Source organism: Strongylocentrotus purpuratus, unplaced genomic scaffold (assembly GCF_000002235.5).
Source record: "Strongylocentrotus purpuratus isolate Spur 01 unplaced genomic scaffold, Spur_5.0 spur5_contig_813, whole genome shotgun sequence".
Taxonomy (NCBI): domain Eukaryota; kingdom Metazoa; phylum Echinodermata; class Echinoidea; order Camarodonta; family Strongylocentrotidae; genus Strongylocentrotus; species Strongylocentrotus purpuratus.
Window position 1 is genome coordinate 83,771 of NW_022145517.1, and position 24,862 is coordinate 108,632.

General features: G+C 40.0%; 2 protein-coding genes across 2 annotated transcripts in view; one reads left to right on the plus strand and one right to left on the minus strand.

Annotated features, from left to right (window-relative positions):
- LOC589731 (mitochondrial import inner membrane translocase subunit TIM50) lies at positions 1 to 12,678 on the minus strand. The gene is made up of 9 exons (XM_011675298.2): positions 12,244 to 12,678; positions 7,153 to 7,184; positions 6,490 to 6,570; positions 5,881 to 6,000; positions 5,187 to 5,294; positions 4,209 to 4,307; positions 3,246 to 3,402; positions 2,595 to 2,698; positions 1 to 1,908 (listed from the first exon to the last, which is right to left on the minus strand). Exons 1-9 carry the CDS (start codon positions 12,647 to 12,649, stop codon positions 1,807 to 1,809), a joined length of 1,209 nt encoding a protein of 402 aa, XP_011673600.1. The 5' UTR covers positions 12,650 to 12,678; the 3' UTR covers positions 1 to 1,806.
- Positions 12,445 to 24,862, plus strand: part of LOC115921243 (McKusick-Kaufman/Bardet-Biedl syndromes putative chaperonin-like) — a 25,519-nt gene continuing 13,101 nt past the window's right edge. Inside the window, exon 1 of the mRNA XM_030978530.1 lies at positions 12,445 to 12,519. The gene's annotated coding sequence lies outside the window, so the exon portion shown is untranslated. The remainder of the gene's footprint in view (positions 12,520 to 24,862) is intronic.

Here is a 24,862-nt window from a genome sequence, read left to right on the forward strand (position 1 = left end):
AAATATTCTGAATTGAACTGAATCTGCATTAGTGGTTAAAATACATGAAATTGTTTTAAGAACAATTTTTTTTTTTACCAAAAACGTAACAAAAAAAAGTAAACTGTCCTAAAATATATTCAAAATGATCCTGTTATAAAAATCCTCAATACGAAAATACAAATGCTGACAGTACCAGCTCACTCATTCATATCATACATGAATTTTACTCGCATAGCTAGCTCAAGTTTGAGATATTAAACTAATCAATGGCTTCTCAAGAAAATAATGCAGGCCTGCAGGGTTCAAGTCTCTGATCTCCATCAAGCCATACTCCGAATGCATCTTCACCAGATGAGCAGGCTATTTCACACTAATCTTAGTTTGCTTGGAATAGAGTGTTGCCCTACTATCACAAGCGCAATGGTATTTTGAAACCTCTGGCTAGATAGGACCTTGATACTGAAGACGCCCATCTTTGTAACCGAACTCTTCCTGTTAGTAAAGAAAAGGCTGGCATGATGATTGATGGCCAAGAAATAAATATACACGTACTTTCATACCCTGCGCTCACAGTTCATCATAAATCTATACGATTCTCTTACAGGGATACAATGAACTCTGGTAGTCCTGAACGTTGTATAACAGAATGTAAAGGAAAATGCATATTTGAGCATCTTTCAAATAAAGACTTGATAATCAATCAGGGTCTGGTTTGAACATCATAGCTTACAAAAGTTGTCTAAGTGGGCAGGGCTATATGGTTGTAGTGTACACTGATGATTGGCTACCTGTCATGTCACTTGATCTCTTCAAAATTAGTTCTTTCTACAATATTTCTTTATATGATGGAGTTTACTAGTCTGTATGCTCCTTTTGCTTCACAATGATCCTTTATACTTTTCTTTATACAAATATCCTAAAGAGCAGACTATAAAAGACTACTTTCTTAAAGAGAGTAGTAAGAAATCAAATAACTTTATCTACCACAGTCCATGTTTGAAAATCCTCATCAGGCGTCTTGGCACTAGATGAGAAAACAAGCCAATGCTCGAAAAAGACACATTATAAAGTACTGAGTATCGCCAGAAACTGTCTCAACATGAAACTTGACAATTGCTCTTTGAAGGACTGCCATTTTCATGGTAAGAATTAAGAAACATTCGCCATTTGCAAAAATCTAATGTTGTGCAAATTGTGATTAACTCTTTTTCATAGAGTTAAATCTATTTACCAATTCCCTGCATGAAACTTTCAAGCATGTGACATTTTCTGTTTTTACAGTATAACATTTAGACACTATCTTTTCACAATGATTAGGTCCATTTCTTACCTGACTGTTTGTAAATTGCAATTAGAATCCCTAACAGTGGTCTTAATAACATATACCATTTAGAGAATAGATATATATATACTGAAAACACTGTCACAGAATACAACATTATTAGACAAAAGTACAAATTCTGAAAACGCCTATGTGGAATACGGACATAATATTAATATTAATGTGTAAAGAGTCCATAATATTAATGATATATCAACCAGAAATGCCTTCATCTCATCTGCTGAGCCAGAAGGTTGCTAACCCACTCTTCCTTATAGAGTTAATTCTCTTCTGGGTCTCAACATACAATATGAGTTTCTTAGGTACTGTGTTATTTAATTCATTGACTGTACAAAAAAGAAAATCTGAATTCTGCATATTGAGGTACAAAGAGGCGTTTCTCCTGGCAGAACATCACAGAGACGAGATAACGGATAGGCCATGTTCACATTAGTAAGGTGCTGACAAGACAGATTTGTTCACACTAGTACTTTGATGGAGTTTCATCTTCTTCCAATCAATCCCCTGGTCCAACCTCCTACTAGTGATGAGCCACCTTTCTCCTTGGCCTCTGCTATTCTCTTCGCCTCTTCCTCTTGCTCACTCTACAAAAACAAATCAATACACAATATTACATTTAAACTAATGTTTTAATTAATGCTCTTTACAAGCTGTTTTGTTACAGCTGGATCGATTTATGTTATTTCCAAATGGATCGAACACAAGGAATTTTGTTTTAATTTATGCATAATGATATACAACATGTAAACCGTTTCTGCAAGCTGGTAGGGTCGGTCAATTACAACATCAATATTCCATGAAATCAACACACATGCTGCCAGAGTCTATTATTATTCAATGAAGTATTTTCATTGAATACTCCTGACAACATGACAGTTTCTCAATGTTCCCCCACATTATGCTGCATAGATAGCTCTTAATTGTCCAATCCTGAATATCACCCGAATCTCACGCAATGATATCAGTCAATCACGGAAATTGTCATCTCATTTAAAGCTTACTTACAACAATAAGAAAAATACATCATGAAATCCTTCTGTGCTCTGGGTAGCAAATCATACCCAAGAATTTCAGAGCTGAACAATTTTTTTTTGACTGAGAGGGTCTATATTTTTCTTCTAGAAACAAAAACAATCACCTCTATCATGAAGTATAATTCCATGGATGATATATTTTGCCCAATGTTAAGTAAAAATTACATTGTGAAAGTTCCTATACGATAATTGAGCACAAAGATGGAGGTCTAGCAGGGGTTAAGCATTGCTCTGACCTGTAATCTGGCTTGGTTAATCCTGAATGCTTCCATTGGGTCTTCAAATTGTTGGTAGAATTCCAGTACTGTCCTTACATCTTCCACACCACTAGCAGCAACGGCTTGGGGAGAAAAGAAAAGAAACATAAAATGATTATTGGTACTGTATTAGCATGCAATAAAGTCCAACAAAAATTTATGTAACTACTTTTAGAGTCCATAGGGTAATGAGTAGCACCTTTGTTACGAAACAAGAGAGCTATATGAAGTGAAATCTTTCTCTACAAATGGAACAACATTAATGATGTCAGTGAATAAATCACGATCCTTATCAGAGTGGTTTTAGACATCTACACATGATAACTGCTTCTTCTACTATAATTACTTACACTTAAGTAACAAAAAGGAAGACATGAGCTCTTAAAAAATGTTTTACTCTGAACTTCCTAATAACTGTATTGTAAACATGGCAAGTCCCCACTCTTATTGTTACAACAACAATGATTTTTTAATTTGTTTGTGTGTAAATGATTACTTTATGTCGAAATCACTATCTAAAAGCTTCAAATTAAAGATCAAAATTAAAGAACAGTGAAAATTGTAATAAAAATCTCATTTCTGGTGGAAAAATAATTTAATGAGAGCAGCAAACTACATAAAGGAACTTACTTCTGAGGAAGGCAGCTAATTCAAAGAGAGTTCTGTCATCATCATTGCCTTCCCATTTCTTCAAACCTAGAGCGTTCTTAGGCTGTAGCTGGTATGACTTAGCATTGCAGTCAACAATGATTACCTTAGAAAGATCACGATTCAAACTTGACAGATCCTGTACAAGAAGGGAACATAGACAAATATTGTTATCTATTTTTTACACACCACCTTCTTCTTGGTTTCCTCTGCTTTTTGAAGAAATGTGCCTGTACATAGGAGAAATGGTTGTTCTTTCAGAGTGGGTACCACTTGAGAGGTAGGAAACGAATAGAGAATGAAAATGATGTTTAAAGAATCTTGTAATAGAAGTATTGTCTGGTGCTACCAATATCTGAATTTGGGACGATTATCATATGGTTGTAAAACAAAATTCTTGGAATAGCACTGAATACAGACATATCAAAGCTTCTTTTACTGGCACTCGTAAAACTAAATCACAATAATGAACAGGAAGCTGAAATCAGATAATATAAGCAGAAGCTAAACTTAATGACAAAGGAAAAAAATACAAAAAATATATACAGGATGTGATTAGCTGCCAGAATGTAGACGTAATGCCAGCCAGCCATTTTTATGAGGGAAAAAAAAAAAAAATCTTCTTTGGATGTATTTTTGACATTAATTTGTAGCTCTCATTGCATACAGAAGTAACATCCTTCCAAGTAACCTATTACTACATCTGGGTTTTGAGAAAGAATTGTAAGCGAGGCATAATCTTTATATTTTGATTTGCCACAACATGTAAAAAGTTTGGTTGAATTATAAGCACAGAATTTCATGATATTTAAAAAATCTTAAGTCTGAGTCAATAAATAAAAAATAAAAAATTCAACGTCCACAAGACTACCCAATTATTCTATTCCAGACTTTGAAAGCTTTGCTAAAGAGAGATTTGACAAGAATTGTTATCGAATGACGCACCTTGACATGATGGCCGTTGACATACTTGGTTGCATCTCTGAAGAGTCTGTACATGATACAACCCTTGGGATCTAAGGAATCCAGGATGGGAAATGCAGTCTGTCAAAACAACAAAGAGTAAAATATAAAGGAAACAATGTGTTACATTGTGTTTCTACCCGATTTGTATTTCATAAAGAATAATCTTCTCTGAAAGTAATCCTGTTACTAGATCCTCTGTATGGCTAATAATCTTTGCACCAAAAAGCTAACACAACAAGTACATAAAATGTACATGTACGCAAGTTCTAGGAAACCTTCAAGATAGAAATACTTATTCAAGAAATAGCACTCGCAAACTGACTTTGTGTGGAATCTGGATTACCTCTAATCATAGATAGACCTTTGCTCATTTCCACTGTGCCACACTGCTTCCTGTAGTACCCTACACACTACATCTTAACAACCCAGGAAGTTTCTCACTAATCTGTCTCCACATTCCTTCCATCTCATCTTCCAGGAGGACCATCGTTTGTCTTATTACTATATGGCTTTGCAGTCACACATATTCTTTACTTAATAAGTTTTTTTATTTATTTTTCAGTATATTAAAGCGGGACTGCACTACTTGTAGCTACTTGCACCCTCTATACAGCCAACAATGCCCAAGCGGTACCCATTGATCCCCCCCCCCCCCCCCATGGCCCCCTTTTTGTCTAATGTTAATTGAGAGTTGATTTGATACTTCCTGGCCAAACTAGTGCAGATAGACTTTAATAAACTTTCTTTCATAGAAAAAATCCTGTACAATGCGCTATAAAAGCACAACTTATGGTCATTATGGTTATTCTCATCTTTTCTTAACATCTCATCGTTTGACACTACCTCATGCATCACCTGCAAAGAACCAGAGGGGCATTACCTCATATACTTCAACACACAGAGTTAATGCCCTTTTGGCTCTCAACAGACGACATGGTCAATCCAGAAAGTACTCACAAATCCTTGTTCTGAGGTGTAGATGACAATTTCAAATAATGGTGGGCCAGCCTGCTGTAAGAAGTATTCTACTCCTGGTCTCTTCTTGAATCTCCAACCATTGGCATACTGAAATTGTGAGATGAACAGAAAACATAAACTCATTTAAAGTTTATCTGCAATAGTTTGGCCAGGAGGGATTAGACCTCCCTGCATGGTCACTGACGGGTGGTTATCTCATCAAATCAGCTCTCAATTAACATAAGAAAAAGTGGACCATGGGGACCAAGGGTCACCGACTAGGCATTGTTTGCAATATCGAGGACGCAAGTAGCTTCAAGTAGTCCAGTGGGGCTTTAATATATCTGACAGATATCAATATCTTCAAAATACATTTTTAAATTTCTCAACAACTCATATATGACTTGTAATGTTCATGGACTATGAATGAATACAAACTAAAAACAGAGGATGTTAATTTGAAGACTTATGAGATTGCCTCTGATGCATTTAATGATGTGAAAGTTGCAATATTTTTATCATGAATCTAAAATGTAATTTCAGAAAATAAACTTTTTAACATTAATGACATGTAGGTTTTGAGTATATATGCAAAGCAAAAACCTGGTGGACTAAAGAGTGATTTGTTGAGCATCACTGAGGTACAGAAGAGAACTGGTAGGGCTTTGTGGATAAATCTAATTGTAAGACTGACCGTCCATTCTGGGTGGACCAGTATGTCTTTCATCTCTAGAACGAGTGTATAAGGTGGCTGGTAGTAGGGTTCAACCAGAGGATCTGGAAGCAGTTTCTCAGCTGATGGTTCTGCGATCATCTGGGCAAAATGAGATATAAAATCGAGGGTAAATTAAAGCCTGAAAACAACAAAAACTCTTCTTTTGTCCAGAAACCCATGTGACTTCATTTCCCATGAAGAGATATATAATACTTAAAATCTCCAATAGGCCAATAAAGCAAGCAAATATAATCCTAGTTCAACTGCAAAGGTCAGACAGGTAGGCTGAATTAATTTAGCCAAATGATTTTTACAGCAAAGACTGACCATACAATTCTGTACTAAATTTCTTCTGCACTTTATACTGTATTCTTGATGCAAGTTGTGTATACATGTATGTTGTAAAGATACAGATGTTTAATATCATTTGTATCCAACTAATCCATGAATATATTTTTGAGTTTTGAAACTTGATATAAAAAAACAAAAAGGAAACTCCACGACACTGCCATGATTTCTAGCCACAATGGACATTTCTTCCTGAATTTCTAATCTCTTTCAGAGCAAATATCTCTCAACTTTACTTACCGTTCGGTATGTGTTCATTTCTCTGTACGCCCTCTTCAAATAACCAAAGACGATGAAATCATCCTCAAACTCATCTACTATCTGTGTGTAAAACAAGTAAAAATAAAAATGAAATAATGTATTTAACAACCATCAAGTATTCATTAATCATTACAAATAATCCAAAGTGAAAAGGAACATTAAACAGCTCCTGTGACATTGTGAAATAAAATTACTATATTGTTTAATTTCAATTGGGATATTTGAATTCTAGCTCTAGTTTGAAGGCTCATATCCCTTGCTATAGATTACAGAATTGAAAAATAATAAAGTAAAATATATGATTAAATAATTCTTAGATGTGATGCTGATCAAGTTACAACTCCCTTGTGATACTTTTGTGTTTACAACTTCTTTATATTACTCCTTCTATTATCATTCTAACTGGCATAGTTAGATTTGTTACAACGAAGATAGACATTGGAAAAATCCAGATCATACACAGCTAGAACAGAAGAGACAGATAAGGTTAGTAGTAAATACACTGTACATATGACAAACAGTCTTGAAATCTGTTATAGGCAATATACACTTGGAAATTAATTTGATTTAAAAGTAACAAACTAGACCCCCCCCCCCCAACACATATATATACAAAAGAAAAAAGAAAAACAGTAATCTTACCACTTTCCCATGCTCGTCTAGCTGAGGTTGGCCTGTTAAACAAAATAGAAAAGGAGAGGTATACTATAATCATGATAAAATTTGTCTTCAATACACTGTAGAGGTTCATTGTATGGATCTAATATAGAATTTTGACAATGATATAGCCTTACAGATTATAAATGAAAGAAGTCAACAAAAGGAAACTAAATAAATCTATTTATGAAACACTGTGATAATACACCTTTGTTGAAAAGTCTTGTCCACAGTTTGTGAGCAGCAAACATTTTGGAGTGCAATTTTTCTGAATAGTGTGTACCGGTACTGTATGTACATGTATATTATAATAATTTTTCAATATGTTGTTACACTCTTTGTAAAATGAGATATTGTGGGAACCAATAAACTATCTATCAATCTATGTCACTGCTGATTTCCTCTGTCAGAAGAAGCCCAAACTGCCTCTTCAATGAAATCTACAGGTCAGCTAGCATGTCAAATAAGTGTCTTAGCAGTGCCAAGATATACCAGTGTTCCCCTGAGGAACGGAAACTGCAATGCTCTATGAGCAACACACTTGCATGTTTTAGTACAATTCAGTGCCAGGCATGCGACACATGGACTCACTTTGAATGCACAGGGTAAAAGAACCATGATCGAGCAGAACTAATAATAGACAAAAAGGCCCCATTCACCTGCGGTACCTGCAAAGCTATTAAGTACTACATGTACTACCTTGACACTACGAACTTGTGATGATACCTCACCAAGCCAACATCTCAGAGAAGCCCAAATGGATGAACAACCAGAAACAGAACAAGTTTGCTGACATGTCCCAGTGATGCTCGTCCCTTGCCTTCCAGTCCACGCTCCACCATCAATGGGTTGTTACAGATTTGCTCCTCACGATCGCAGCATGGCGGAAAGGGCACATCTAACGAAGGGGAGTACTTTGACAGCAATAATCAAGATGAAGGTACGCAAGCAACTTCTGTAAGAGGTGTCCTTGAGGAAGGTCAACCTGAAGAACCTGGACCTTAACTATAATACGTCATCGATGATGTAAACAAAGCTCTTCAAGAACATGATGAAAGTGGGCACACAGTTGGGTTGGAAGATGAGATGCAGAGGACTCTTTCAAATAACATCGTCCATATCCCAACTGCCTATGAGAATCCCCCATCAAAAACCTCTGAATATGAAGCTTTTTCCAAACATATGTAGGAGCTCAAGTACAAGTGTATTTGAGTTAGCCAACCAAAAGGTTGGAGCGCCATCTGGGGCAACAGACTTTGAGTTTCAAAGACGAACATGGAAGATCCGATGTTTGAGACAAATTGATGAATATATGCATCATCTTCATAGCTGTAGACAACTGATTGACTAAAAGGAGGCAAGAAGGTCAGTACTTAAACTTGCAGTGTTTAATTTGTGGGAAATATGTGTATAATCATGATATTTATGCAATAACTTTGAGACAGGTGCCCATGTATAAGAATTTAAGTTATATTAAGTGTGAAGACTGTTCAGGAAACACAAAGAATGCCCATGGGCCATGCTCAAATTCGGATAAGGAACCTGTAATTATTATAGCATCTTTGAATTAATGCCCATTTTTTGTTGTCATTTGCTTCTCTCAGTTTTCACAGAGTTCAAAGAAATGAAGCTACGCTCATAAGAAGAGCTAAACAAGAATACAAGAAACACTCCCGTAAAAGCATTGTCAACTTGTTGTTTTTGATTGGCCGCAGTTACATCAAGGAAGACTTGAAAAAAATGCAACATAAACGCAGTCATATTAATGGAGAATGAACAACTCCTCAACCAGACGCGACAGCTTCAGAGGGAGCATGACATGGTTCAACACACTGTGGAATAAGAGCACAATTCCAGAAGAACTAGCCGACTTATGAATGATGACCTCAGTATAGCCTTTCCTAGCAAGGTCAACTTCAGGAGTTCTGCCGAAGGCATGACAAACAACACTCCAAACTGTAACCTACAACAGAATATCACAGGATCTGAAGTCAGCAATCGACCAAGCCCAACTTTTCGCTTTTTCATTCTGCTGATGTTATGGCCAACAAACCTCCAAACTGGGACCTACAACAGAATGCCACAAGAATAGAAGTCAACAATAAGCCGAAGCCAAGGACGCTCTTTCGGCCAGCTGAAGTCATGTCGAGCAACATTCCAAGCAGTGACCAACAACAGAAGGCCAACAATCAGCCAGAACAGAGCTCTCTTTTTCGGCATGGCCGTGCATCGGCCGCCACCAACTAGTGGCAGATGGAGACAGTCTACTACCTCACAGCGTCTCTACTAAACCTTCTGACAATACACTCCATGCACCCATCAACTGTTAAAGCATTGGGTACACGAAGGGGAGCCTGTTCTTCAACTGTTACATGCCGTGTGACGTCACCCCAAAAGTTCTTGCTGAATATCAGGCCATCTTAGAGGAAATCTTGTGCATCATCCAACAGAACCATTCTGGCACCTTCGTTGTAGGTGGTGACTTAAGCGTTGATCTTCACAACAAGGAGCGTAAGAAATGAGCAAGGAACATCCTTGATGCTTTCATCACTGAAAATGAGTTTTCCTGTCTATCTATGATCTTTAGAGATCAGGAAGCTTACACCTTTCAAAGTGATGATGGCACTAAGCGGTCCAACACAGACACATTCTTGACCCATGCCCTGATGGCTGATGACTTCTCCAACCTTGAGATCTTCTACACAAGGCCTCTGAATCAATCCTGATGAGAACCTCTAACAGTCACAACCAGTTTGCAGTCAATTTTTGTTGAAACTCATTGAAAAACAGAGGCAAGGGCAAGGTTGAGTGAAATCTAGAGGTGGAGGAGTACTATCAGAGGTAGATCAACGTGTGGAACGTGTTATCTGCCAAGCTCAAGAAAGCTTTCCCTGCCAAGCTGCTGCAGTCAAAAGGCGCCTGCAGAAACAGACTTTTCTCAAAGATTGAGGAGGCCCATGAACACAGTGACAGGCTGTTCTAAACACTAGTGAAAGGAAGAGGACCAAAACACAGGTGTGCAGCAGCTTCACCTTGGAGGTCGTTGCTATTCATTTCCATTTCCAAGATCTTTCCACACCAACTGACTACAGGGCAGCACAAGCTCCCAATCCAACCCACCCAGAAAGCCAACTCCCCCATGGGTTAAAACATCTCTTTACATCAAAGGAGCTGTACACTGCCATCTCTTCCTTAAAGCCTGGCAAAGCGAGTGGACCTGACAACACCTGAAAACCTATTGTACGCTGGTTGCACTACCAGGATTCTCATCCTTGTCCTGATGAATTGGATGGTTCATTTGGAGCATTTTCCACCTAGCCTTAAGAATGGTCTTGCGATCCCTCTTCACAAAGGCAAAGACAAGAAACCATCTATCCCAGGTAACTATAGAGGAATCTGGCTCACCCCTGTCCTACGCAAACCTAAACTCACCCAACACCTACAACACCAAATACCAGACCCACTCCAATTCGAATTCCAGCAGGGAAGATCCTGCACTCTTACAGGAAAAGCCCTGGACCTTGTCATTGAAATCTTCAAGCTCTCTAACCAACTATACACCTGGATGCTCAGAAAGCATTTGACAGGATTTGACAGGAAGGTATCCTGGCATAGAAAGCAGCAACACACCCATCCCCAGCTCTGCTCCATACCATTGCAGAATTTGACAACAGCTGCTCAAGCAAGGTGTTCTGGTACCATTCTATACACTATGAACATGACAGACAATGAAAGCGGACAAAATATACAGTTCCTCAGGTAGACAAAGGAACATCCCTTCACTGCTATTATGTAAAAAGGTGAACATGCATGTGACACCTGTGCTACACATTTTTACATAATAGCAGTGAAGGGATGTTCCTTTGTCTACCTGAGGAACTGTATATTTTGTCCGCTTTCTTTGTCAGTCATGTTCATAGTGATAGGACCCTCTTTTCATGTCATACAAGGAGTTAGGCAAGGAGGAGTATTATCTCCCACGCTCTACACACTCTACATTGATTACCTCATCAAGCTCCTGAGAGCAAGCCATTTGGCTCTAAAGCAGCTCAGCCTTCCCACTCTAGACGAGCTTGTAATGAAGCCCCCAACTACCAGCTATGGAAGCACATGGTGCAGTCAGCAGTGATGCAAGCTTCTAAGTCCAGACAGTGTGTTGCCCTCACTAACAGGACTTCTTTATCCCAAAGGCCAAGGATATATATCCTGGGCGTATCGCCAACCTGAGCTTAAGGCCAGCTATCACCATTTGAGTCCAGATCTCCTGCAAAAACTTCCTGACCCAAGTCAGGTTTGTCAAGATTGGGAAGGCAGTCAATGACTGCTGCCGTCTGTGTTGGGCAGAGCGGGAGGATGATGAGCACCTTGTTGCAACTTGCCCAGCCTTATCAGCTGTGCGCCAAGACCTTATTAACAAGTTAAGGATAACCTCAACACAAAACAGTTTGCCCAAGACTTTAAGTCTGTCCCTGTACTGGTCTTAGAGTCGGTGCTCTTTCTCCCTCCTGGACCCATCAGAAATAGTGCCAAAACACAGCTGCATACACTTATCCTATATTTGATACGCAATCTTCACACAACCTGTCAAAATCTAGTTAATAACAGCCAAGTACCCCAGCAACCTATAGAAAGCCTGTTATGGAACTTCGGCAGACTCACAGTGCCGACGATCTCCGATCTTAGCTGAGGAAGGATACAAGAGAGAGAGAGGTTGCTCCAGCATAATATCAACTTTCGTTTTAGCCTTTACGCTTAAAAAATGGCGCTTTGCCCTTGGCGAGTTGAATACGCCTTCTTGCTGATCGTTTTAGGTTCTACGGTTAACCAACATGACATGTTCACACATGTATTTGTAGACTGTAGACCTAGGTTGTTTTGTGCAGCAGTTTGCACTTTGCAGTCAAACATGTGAAAAAGTGTAGGCCTATGATATAATGTCTTCATCTTTAGGAAAATTGCTTTAAAAAAGATAGGAAAATTGACACAAAGTGAAAGTCAAAACAGGTTAGAAAGATAATGACTTTGAAATCATGACCACACTTGTGAACTGATGCAACACACTACACTCAGGTCTACCTAATTCATAAACAGTCAATAGTGATGCTCCAACAAGCATTCCTCCTGTGATACGCATGGCCCACTTCTGGATGCGTGCCGTTCTCTTTTTTCTCTCCTCCTTCTTCTTTCTGTCGTCGTCTGTCTCCCGTTTCGCCTTCTCCTCTGCCTCGCGGAGCATTGCCACCAATGGCATCGCACTTTCTGTCGGCTGATTGGGCTGTTTTTCTTCATTTCTGACCACTGAAGTCACTGATAGTGGGCGAACTAATTGCCTAAGATGATGATTAGATGCTGGTAAGTTAGTCCTGCTGTTACTGTTGTGATCCACCCTCCTTGTTCTTGCAGCATTTGTACCCAAAAATCGTAACCACTGCCTCACGCACGTTCCACTGAGCGCTGCCATTTTGTTAAGTTTCGTCAGCATGAAATAACACAAGAGGGAGACAAAGCAGCAGTCATGGCATGACTTATGTAACTTCTGGCTTTGCATACATGTGCTAAAATAAATAAATAAAATTGTATGCAATAAAGTACAAACTTATGCTTGTTATGTATGAAAAAAAAAACTTAGAAGAGGGTAGCTGGATTCAGTTTATTAAATAAATACTCAATTAATTAGGAATTGGAAACGTTAGGCGTAACCAATGTGCTGACATAAATTTGTCATGGTTAAAAAATTGATGTAGATCTATCAACTTTCAACCTCTGTCCAGTTAGCAGACACCTAATCGGTTCCATGTCAAGTCGCCCAATGTCAGCCCGCCCCCTTACAAAGTCGCCCCCAATTGGTCATGTCGCCTCCCGATTTTTTTTGCCGATTTTGGGATTCTTGGTCAGCTCGCCCCCACTTTTTTGGTCATCTCGCCCCCTAATTTGTTGTTTTAATTTGATGTATTTTACAAGTTCAAAGTCAAGCCATTTTTAGTTCCTTGTATCTCAGTACTATGTTATTACTTTGTTATCACTAAATATTGAAAATTTTCCTCGTAACTGCATATTTTCGAGGATATTTGCATCTAAGTTTCCACCAGCTTTACGTACTAGTACTACCACATCGCTCGTTCTGACTCCACTGACCACTGGCTTAGCTCTAGTGACGGAGCTTATGGATGTAAAATAAACTTGAATACAACCATATTTTCTGTATTTGTAATGAAAGAAAGTGTTCTCACAGTGAAAAGTTGTTAAAAGTTGAATTTTGAAACAGCTACATTTCAACTCTTAGACTATTGAATTATTCATTGGGAAGTCAGCGCTGCTGCGACCTAGCCTGCGCCTGCATGTACTGGCCGTACAACCGCCCACTCGCACCGGCGTTATTTTTGTAAACAACACACCCCAAATCCAACACAGACACACACACACAAAAAACAACATGAGCGAAGCTACTTATTTGCATCTGGCCCATTCTAGGATTAATGTAGGCCTATAAACTTGTTTTTATGTATGTGTTTTGACAGTATTTGATAGGTAATGTATGGCAATAAAATTCATTAAAATGTAAGAAATTCTTTTATGGTAAGATTGGGTTATCAAGTTATCATAGATTTTTTTGTAATTAACAACAAACGCTAACAGTGTACACCACAACGCTGTTAACACAAACACAAACAACAACATGAGCGAAGGTTTTTTTTTCAATACAGCTTCTGATTTGCATCTGGGATTAATACATTTAATTTATGCATACAATTTGTGTGTTTATGTATGTGTTTTGACAGTATTTGATAGCATACTGTCTTCTGTTTGGCGATTTTCGAAAGCACGTTTCGACATACTCCTCAATAAGAATTGTTAATCATATAACGCATATAGCCAGATTTAACCCTATCTAAAATATTCATTCAAAGATATTACAATCATGCAAAGATAAAGGAATAAACAAGAGGATGAGATTAAGTATTGTCACAGACGAAAAATGATAGGGGAAATGTTTGCTTCTCTCTCGCTCGCTCGCTCTCTCAACGCCATTTTCCATCTTTATCCAGTGGCGGATCCAGGGGGGGGGGGGGGGCACAGGGGGCACGTGCCCCCCGGCCAAAAAAAATATGTTAAAATCAGCCCTAAATTCGCCCAAAATATACTGAAAAACAGGGGCGTGCCCCCCCGGCCAAATTTTTTTTTTTTTTTTGTGTCCTCTTACCCCCCCCCCCCCTTATTCAGCGGCCGGCTGAGTCGTTGCGATTTTTGGGGGACTAAAAAAAAAAATATATGTTCTCTTTCCCACACGGTGCCCCCCCCCCCCCGGCAAGAAATTCCTGGATCCGCGCCTGTTATCTCTCGTACTGCTTTTTGTTCCGCTTTTTGTTTTTATACCGAAATTATTTCTTCCGATTTTGAGAAAAAATATTATACAATAATTTTTAAATGAAGAAAAGAAACCCGGAACGAACGGCTGATATCGAAATGAGAAGAATATTACTGTACAATAATAAATTATTATAAAGTAAAAGTTAGGATATAAAAGCATCTCTTTTGCATACAATTAATATGAAAAAAATATTTGTTGACAGTATATACGTCGGACGAAGGAGATAACTCCTTGGTCGGACATTTTAATTTAGCGAAAAGATATAAACAAACAAAAAGAAAGAAACCAAAGAAACATTCGGAAGGGGGGGGGGGGAGAGAGAAGAAGCATAATAATAAATACAGTACAGACTATACGTCCAACTTTCTAACCCCCCCCCCCCCCGCTCTCTCTTTCTCACTCTGTCTCTCTCTCTGTCTATCTGCCAATGTTGTTCACAGAAAAATGTCACAGAAAACATGATTATGAAAAATGATTGTTTCTCTCTCTTTTTCTCTCTCTTTATGTCCCCCTCTCTCTCTCTCTTTCTCCATCTATCTCTCGCTCGCTTTCTCTGTCTGTCTCTCTCTCTGTCTATCTGCCAATGTTGTTTCACCATTTGCTTGTATGCCGGCGACATTCCTTCTTTGAGCTTAATTATTATAACATTATCCCTGATGATGTACAAATATATACCGTATTATAGGGAACGAAATAGAAAACGAGCGGCTGATAATGTCGAAAAGGGAAGAATGTATACTGTACAATAATAATATACAAAGTCAAAGTTTGAATGTAAATCTCTGTTGCATCAAATTGATATTAAAAAAATGTTTATTAATATATATTGACGGTACTACTATACGTCGGACATTGTACTTTAGCGAAACGATATAATCAAACAAAAAAGAGACGGACTAAAGAACAAAATCAGAGCTTGGGGGGGGGGGGGATCGGAGTGACAAAGACAAAAATCATAATAATAAACACAGTACAGACTACGTCCAACTTTCTATCTCTCACCCCCCCCTCTCTTTCTCTCTCTCTCTCTGTCGCCCTATTTCTCTCTCTCCCTCTATCTGTCAATGTCGTTTTCCATGTTCATCTTTCATAATGTTTTCTATTCCTCCATTTGCTTGTACGCCGGCAGCATCCCTTCCTTGAGATTAATTATTATAACATATCCCTGATGATGTGCATGCACAGTATACCTTATATTTATTTTAGGAAACGCTATAGAAAACGAGTGGCTGATAATGTCGAAATGAGAAGAATATTACTGTACAATACTTATAAAAAGTAAAACTTTTGAATGTAAATCTCTGTTGCATCAAAATAAAATGAAACGTTTATTACATTATACTTAAGCACAAAATAGTTATCTAGAAGAAGGTGGACAACATAAAAAGAGAAAGAATGAAACTTTATCTTTTATTTACAAACATAATTTATAAATAGCTTAAAGAATATTACTGTAATATTATAAACAGTAAAACTTTTGAATGTAAATCTCTGTTGCATCAAACTGATATCTAAACAAAAAATGTTTATTATGCTTCATTGACGGTATACGTCGGACATTATTATAAACAAACAAAAAAAGAGAAAAACAAAATCTGAGCTGGGGGGGGGGGGGGAGGGGAGTCGGTGAGAAAAATATCATAATAATAAATACAGTACAGACTGCGTCCAATTTATTTTCTATCTACCCGCCACCCTCCTCCCCTTCTCTCTCCCTCTCTCTGTCTATGTCCATCTTCATCTTTCATAATGTTGTCTATTCCGCCATTTGCTTGTATGCCGGGCATCATCCCTTCCTTGAGATTAATTATCATAACATATTCCTGATGTTATACGTCGGACATTATACTTTAGCGAAAAGATATGATCAAACCAACAGAGACTAACTAAAGAACAAATTCAGAGCCACTGGGGGAGGGGGGGGGGGGTGATCGGAGAGACAAATATAAATACAGTATACAGGCTACGTCCAAATTTCTACCCCCCCTCACATAATTATACCTTATATTTAGTTTAGGGAACGAAATAGAGAACAAGCGGCTGATAATGTCGAAATGAGAAGAATATTACTGTATACAATACTTATATTATAACAAATAAACATTTGAATGTAAATCTCTGTTGCATCAAAATAAAATGAAACGTTTATTAAATTATACTTAAGCACAAAAGAGTTATCTTGAAGAAGGTGGACAACAATATAACAGAAAGAATGAAACTTTCTCTTATATTTACAAACATATAAATAGCATAAATAGCCTGATTCTGACCGCTGCACTAGCGCACTGCCTAGGGGGCGACTGTGTTTAGGAGGCGACTGTGTATAGGAGGCGACTCGACCACACAATTTGGGGGCGACTACATTAGGAGGCGACTGCGTATAGGAGGCGACTGTGTATAGGAGGCGACCGGCTTGGGGGCGAACTGACCGGGTGCGTTATTTTTTTTATGCGGCACAGATTGGGGCTTTTTTTAAAAAGGGGTCTTGATTTACAGACTAAAACTGGTCGTGTGCGTACTAGACAGTATAAGTAGTAGAGGTCTGTTTTTAATAGTGTTTAATGTAATCCACTACCGCATGGAAAATCATTACATCAACAATTAAAATCAAATTGGAAATCTGAAGAGGAGGCAGCACGTCAATAAGGAGAACATCACAATAATTAGTCAATAAAACTTAACTAACTTAAACGAAGAGGAATGTTATCTAAACACATAGTTCGCGATGAATATACAAACTTCTTCGCAGCGCTAATGCGCTAGCGAACATGACTAGTCTCGCGTACGTGCAGACACTATTCAGAAGGGAAAGAACGTACTTCCCATAGGTTTAACACGCGCCATGCCCCAATCTGTGCCGCATAAAAAAATAACGCCGACCGCGTGAAGCTTTTCTTCACACACCTAATCGGAGATGAAGGTAGCCCATCTTATGTGTAAAAAATGCCAATTTGATAAGTGTAAGGATCGCATTGTACACGTACAACCGCTACACTAAACACACGCAATATATTCTTTGTGTATTGTATCCATCAGGCATGATCAGTGCAACGATGGCTGGCTACCAATTAAAATAGGCATGGTGGTCGGATATAATGAGAGTAGATGATGGGGGGGGGGGGGGGGGGGGGGGTAAAGCGCAGTACTTAGGGGCAAATCAAAGAATTATACTAAGACCTCACCTCATAATTATGTTAGAAATTAAAACGTTATTATCTTCTTTCGAATTGCAATTGCAATATATCCCCGCACCATAATTAAAAGCATGTCATGCATGCCTTTTTTCTAGGAAAGGGGGCATTGACTCTTTAAATACCAAATCACATGAACTATTCACCATTATGTCACCGTCATGTACATATTTTCTATGGATATAATTTTTCACGATCTCAACTTTTCACCACCCTAGCGTCATGTAAATTGTCAATTATGGATAAAGTGGAATATTAACTCATTACCACCCTACGCTAACTTTTCACCACCCTAGCGTCATGTACATTGTCTATAGATAAATGGTAATAATAACTCTTCACCACCCTACGCTAACTTTTCACCACCCTATAGCGTCATGTACATTGTCTATAGATAAATGGTAATAATAACTCTTCACCACCCTACGCTAACTTTTCACCACCCTAGCGCCATGTACAGTGTCTATGGATAAACTGGAATATTAACTCTTCACCACCCTACGCTAACTTTTCACCACCCTACCGTCATGTGCATTGTCTATGGATAAGCTGGAATATTTAACTCTTCACCACCCTACGCTAACTTTTCACCACCCTAGCGCCATGTACATTGTCTATGGATAAGCTGGAATATTAACTCTTCACCACCCTACGCTAACTTTTCACCACCCTAGCGCCATGTACATTGTCTATGGATAAGCTGGAATATTAACTCTTCACCACCCTACGCTAACTTTTCACCACCCTACCGTCATGTACATTGTCTATGGATTATTAATTTTTCACCACCCTACACTAACTTTTCACCACCCTTCCGTTATGTACATTGTCTATGGATAAGCTGGATTATTAACTCTTCACCACCCTACGCTAACTTTTCACCACCCTACCGTCATGTGCATTGTCTATGGATAAGCTGGAATAATAACTCTTCACCACCCTACGCTAACTTTTCACCACCCTAGCGCCATGTACAGTGTCTATGGATAAACTGGAATATTTAATTTTTCACCACCCTACGCTAACTTTTCACCATCCTACCGTCATGTGCATTGTCAATGGATAAGCTGGAATATTAATTCTTCACCACCCTACGCTAACTTTTCACCACCCTACCGTCATGTACATTGTCTATGGATAAGCTGGAATATTAACTCTTCACCACCCTACGCTAACTTTTCACCACCCTAGCGCCATGAACATTGTCTATGGATAAGCTGGAACATTAACTCTTCACCACCCTACGCTAACTTTTCACTACCCTACCGTCATGTACATTGTCTATGGATTATTAATTTTTCACCACCCTACACTAACTTTTCACCACCCTTCCGTTATGTACATTGTCTATGGATAAGCTGGATTATTAACTCTTCACCACCCTACGCTAACTTTTCACCACCCTACCGTCATGTACATTGTCTATGGATAAGCTGGAATATTAACTCTTCACCACCCTACGCTAACTTTTCACCACCCTAGCGCCATGTACATTGTCTATGGATAAGCTGGAATATTAACTCTTCTCCACCCTACGCTAACTTTTCACCATCCTACCGTCATGTACATTGTCTATGGATAACCTGGAATATTAATTTTTCACCACCCTACGCTAACTTTTCACCACCCTATAGCGCCATGTACATTGACTATGGATAAACTGGAATATTAATTTTTCACCATCCAATTACAATACAGTTTATTGAAGTTAAAACGGGTATTATGTCCTATGTGCAGGCCAAAAATAATGACGAGGTTAAATTCCAACGCCGGTAATTTGAATGATAATAATAATTTAGAACTTCCCTCAAAACCAAAAGGTTTGAATTGAATTTAGCGAGCACGCTCGTTTAATTAGTCTGATTTTTACATAATAGACAAAATGTACATTTAGTACATGTAGAGAGGCGCGGATCCAGGGGGGGGGGCGAGCGGGCCTCCCCCCCCCCCCGATTAAAAAGGAGAGAAAGAAAAGAAAAAGAAGGGAAAGGGAAAGGGAGAGAGGAGAAAAAGGGGAAAAAAGAGGAAGGAGAAAAGAAAAGAGGGAAGAAGGAGATCGGGGGGGCAAAAGGAATTGCCTCCCAGGCTGCTGCCCCCTCCCCCAATCAAAAAATAAAAGAAGGAAAGGGAAAGAAAAAAGGAAAAGATGAGATAAAGGGAAGGAAAAAAGAGGAAGAAGAAAAGAAAAGAAGGGGGATATCAGTTGCAATTTTCCCGATCGGGGGGGGGGGGGGTGGAGGCAAAGGCCCTTGCCTTCCCCCCCCCCCCCCCCCCCCCCGTCCCGCGCGTTAAAAAAAAGAGAAGGAAGGAAAAGGAAAAGAGGAGAGCTAAAAGGGAACAAAAAAGAGAGAAAGAAGAAAAGAAAAGGGAGAAAAGAAGGGGAGATCAGTCAACAATGTGTGGAGCGGAGTGGGGGCAAAAATGACCTTGCCCCCCCCCCCTCCCCAGGCAAACTTAAAAGAGAGAGAAGGGAAGGGAAAGGGAAAGAGGAGAGAAAGGGAAAGAGCAAAAAGAGAATGAAGAAAGGTAAGGGATATCAGATAATTCCATAACGGTGGTTTACAAATAATGCTGAAATGACATAATTTTTCCGAATTAAATGCCTAAAACCACGAGGGCTCAGCCCCCTGGATTCCACCTAGGGCCCTAAGGCGGGCCCTTAGATGCTCATCTGACAGTAATTAAACGCCTAAAACCCCTGAGCTTCCGGGGGCTCTGCCCCTGACCCCAACGAAAAGCCTCAAGGCGGGCCCCTTGATACTCATCTGACCGTAATTGAGCGCCAAAAACCCTTGAGTTTCCGGGGGCTCCGCCCCCTGAACCCCACGCCAATTAGTGACCTGCAAATGTCACAATTAGGTATCAAAATAATGCTCATCTGACCGTAATTAAATGCCTAAAACCCCTGAACTTCCGGGGGCAGACAAGGTATCAACATAAGTTCATCTGACTGCAGGCGCGTAGCCAGGGGGGCGTGGGGTGGTCCCCCAAAAAACGCGTAGCGAGGGAGCGCAGGAGGGGGGAACTGAATTCAGACGAAGAATATTCTCGAGAGCGGTACAACGAATCGTCTTCTTTCTCTAAAAATTAAATGAAACGTCGAAGCTTCCGCGCTTCGCACGGGAGGGGGGAACTGAATTTAGACAAGGATTAAGAGTCGAGAACGGTACAACGAATCGTCTTCTTTCTCTAATGATTTAATGAAACGTAAAAGCTTACGCGCTTCGCACGGGGGGGGGGGGGGGGGGGGAACTGAAGTTAGACAAGGATTAAGAGTCAAGAACGATACAACGAATCGTCTTCTTTCTCTAATGATTTAATGAAACGTAAAAGGGGGGGGGAACTGAATTTAGACGAAGATTAAGAGTCGATAACGGTACAACGAATCGTCTTCTTTCTCTAATAATTTTTTGAAATGTCAAAGCTTCCGCGCTTCGCGGAGGAGGGAGGGGGGAAACTTGCCCCTACTTGAACCCACCCCCTCCCAATTACGTCACTGCTGGTCACCATAACGTACCAATATTTGGCTCGCATGATTTCAAATTTGCCCCCCCCCTAAGAAATCCTGGATCCGTGCCTGCATGTAATGCTCATGTACCCCTTACAGCTCTATTTATTACCAAAGCAAGTCAATCATTCATTCAATAGCGTCTGACGGTCAAGTCTTAAAAGTAAACAGGTTTCCTTGCATAATTTGAATTCTATAGGACACTGCTGACAGACATACGTATTCACAATTCCTGCAAAGTTCTTCAGACTTTCATGTTGGCTGAAAAAGAGATCATGGGGTTCAAATAAAACCTATAAGAGATTTATTATTTCCGATCGGTGGGTTTATGTATAAGCAATTGCTTCACGAGGATGAACTGAAATAAACAGTTGCGATCCCCTTCTGTCGCTTATATAAATTTAAAAAAAATATATAGTGCTTGATATGTAGACGGGTGAGATACTTTAACAATGAAACAGTCCTCTTTATTTAACAGACTATCAAACAAATTATAAAACTTGCACTCTCCAAAATATTATCGTCAAGAATTTAAAATTCTATTGTACTAGCCTGTATATCTTTTTCTAATACAACTGTAGAGAAAACATATATTGTAACATTCTGTAATATGTGGAATATATTTTACAAATGAACCTCAATATACCTGGCAAATGCGCAATTACACCTTGTTCCCGAAATATTTTGCGGTACCGCAAGACCTTATGTAGGTACATGCAACTGGGAAACTGTTGATTCGTCGGAAGTTTGCAACTTGAATGGATCTTATTTCAGTCGTTATGAATTCAAGAGAATCGGAAATGAACGGCGAAATTGTTGTGCTGTTTATGTAGGACCTCCACACAATTCCACATCGATTCCAAAGGGATGACAACATAATGAAGCACGAAGGCAAAGCTGGTCTCGTAAATGTTTTTAATAATATGTGGTTTTCATTGTGACTTGGTTGCCATGTCTAATGTTTTGAATATGTGCACAGCTGCATTTGAGATGTAAACTGACTCAGGCGCGGATCCAGGATTTCTTAGGGGGGGGGGGGGGGGCCCAAATGTGAAATTATGCGAGCCAAATATTGGTACGTAATGGTGACCAGCAGTGACGAAATGCGGGGAGGGGGGGGGGGGTGGGTGCAGGGAGGGGCGAGTTCCCCCTCCCTCTTGACGTTTCATTGAATTATTAGAGAAAGAAGACGTTTCGTTATACCGTTTTCGAAAATAATCCTCGTCTAAATTCAGCTTTTCCCCGCCCGCGCAAAGCGCGGGAGCTTTTACGATTCATTAAACCATTAGAGAAAAAAGACGATTCGTCGTACAGTTCTCGACTCTAAATCCTCGTCTGAATTCAGGTTCCCCCCCCCCCCCCACTCCGCGCAAAGCGCGGAAGCTTTTGCGATTCATTAAACCATTAGAGAAAAAAAAACGATTCGTCGTACAGTTCTCGACTCTAAATCCTCGTCTGAATTCAGGCCCCCCCCTCCCGCGCGAAGCTTTTAAGTTTCATTAAAAGCATTAGAGAAAGAAGACGATTCGATGTACCGTTCTCGAAAATAATCCTCGTCTGAATTTAGTTTCCCCCCCCCCCAACTCCCGCGCGAAGCGCGGAAACTTTTACATTTCATTAAATCATTAGAGAAACAAGACGATTCATATTACCTTTCTCGACTCTGAATCCTAGTCTGAATTCAGTTTTTCCCCTACCGCGCGAAGCGCGGAATTGTTGACGTTTCATAAGATTATGAGAGAAAGAAGATGATTCGCTGTACCGTTCTCGACTCTTAATCCTTGTCTGAATTCAGTTCCCCCCTCCCCTCGTGCGCGAAGCGCGGAAGCTTTAACGTTTCATTAAATCATTAGAGAAACAAGAGGATTCGCTGTACCGTTCTCGACTCTTAATCCTTGTCTGAATTCAGTTCCCCCCTCCCCTCGTGCGCGAAGCGCGGAACCTTTAACGTTTCATTAAATCATTAGAGAAACAAGACGATTCGCTGTAGAGTTCTCGACTCCTAATCCTCGTCTGAATTCAGGCTCCCTCCTCCCGCGCAAAGCGCGGAAGCTTTTAAGTTTCATTAAATCATTAGAGAAAGAAGACGATTCGTTGTACCGCTCTCGACTCTTAATCCTTCTCTAAATTCGTCCCCCCCCCTCCCGCGCGAAGCGCGGAAGCTTTAAGTTTCATTTAAATCATTAGAGAAAGAAGACGATTCGTTGTACCGTTCTCGAAAAATATTTCTCGTCTGAATTTAGTTTCCCCCCCCCCCTCCCGCGCGAAGCGCGGAAGCTTTTAGGTTTATTTAAATCATTAGAGAAAGAAGATGATCCGTTATACTGTTCTCGATAATAATCCTCGTCTGAATTCAGTTTTTCCCCTACCGCGCAAAGCGCGGAATTTTGGACGTTTCATAAGATTGTGAGAGAAAGAAGACGATTCGCTGTACCGTTCTCGACTCTTAATCCTTATCTGAATTCAGTCTCCCCCCTCCCCTCCTGCGCGAAGCGCGGAAGCTTTGACGTTTTATTAAATCATTAGAGAAAGAAGACCATGCGTTGTACCGGTCTCTACTCTTAATCCTTGTCTGAATTTCAAAGATGTTTTTTGTCTGCTCCTTTTTATTCCTACGCCCTCTTTCTTTTCTCTCCTCTCTTTTTTATTTTGACGGCGATTTTCGGGGACAGCCCCCACAGCCCCCCCCCCCTGGCTACGTGCCTGCGGTCAGATAAACATATTTTGATAACTTGTCCGACCCCAGAAGCTCAGGGGCTATAAATTACGGTCAGATAAGCATTCAGGGGTCCGCCTTAGGGCCCCTGGTGGGGTCGAGGCGGTGGAGCCCCGGAGGCTCAGGAGTTTTAGACATTAAATTGCCGTCAGATGAGCATCTAAGGGCCCGCCTTAGGGCCCTAGTTGGAATCCAGGGGCCAGCAGAGCCCCCGGAAGCTTGGGGGCTTTAGGCATTTAATCACGGTCAGATGAGCATATTTTGATGCCTCATTATTTTTTGACACTGGCAGTTAACTCTTTTTCTTTCTTGCTCTCTTTCTTTTTTATTTTTCTTTAATATACCTTTTCAAAAAAGTGGGGGGGGGGGGGGCTCGAGGCTCTCGATCCCCGCCATTCCTCGGGCCCTGACATGTAGGAATCTCAAGAATCACATTTCTTGCCTGGCTGTAAATTTAGGAATTTGTCACATAAAAACGTATAATTTACTAAAAAGTGAGGAAAAATCTCTGAAAATTATGTCATTTCAGCATTATTTGTAATCTACCGTTATGGAATTAGAAATAAACCACGTTTAAATTTGATTTCCCACAAGCCCCCTACCCCTATCAGTTCGCCAGTATCTCCCCTTTTTCTTTTTTCTTTCCCTTTCCTTCCTTCTCTCTTACTTTTGTGATGGGGAGGGGGGGGGGGCAACAGCCTGGGAGGCAAGGCCCTTTCGGCCCCCCGATCTTTTTCTTCCCCCTTTTCTTTTCTTCTTCCTCTTCTCTCTTTCCTTTCTCTCCTCTTTCCTTTCCCTTCTTTTCCTTTCTTCTCTCTCTCTTTTTTTTTTTTTTTGCGGGGGGGGGGGGGGGGGGCCAAGGCACGCTCGGCCCCCCCCCCCCTGGATCCGCGCCTGAACTGACTGTACAA

What these genes read in the sequence shown, in the direction of transcription:
- LOC589731 (XM_011675298.2), bottom strand. Translation starts at nt 12,649, where the DNA reads ATGCTGACGAAACTTAACAAAATGGCAGCGCTCAGTGGAACGTGCGTG. An exon ending in ATTGACTGTTTATGAATTAG is followed by an intron (nt 7,185 to 12,243) that starts GTAGACCTGAGT and finishes TTTGTTTAACAG; the next exon opens with GCCAACCTCAGCTAGACGAG. An exon ending in AAATGAACACATACCGAACG is followed by an intron (nt 6,001 to 6,489) that starts GTAAGTAAAGTT and finishes CATTTTGCCCAG; the next exon opens with ATGATCGCAGAACCATCAGC.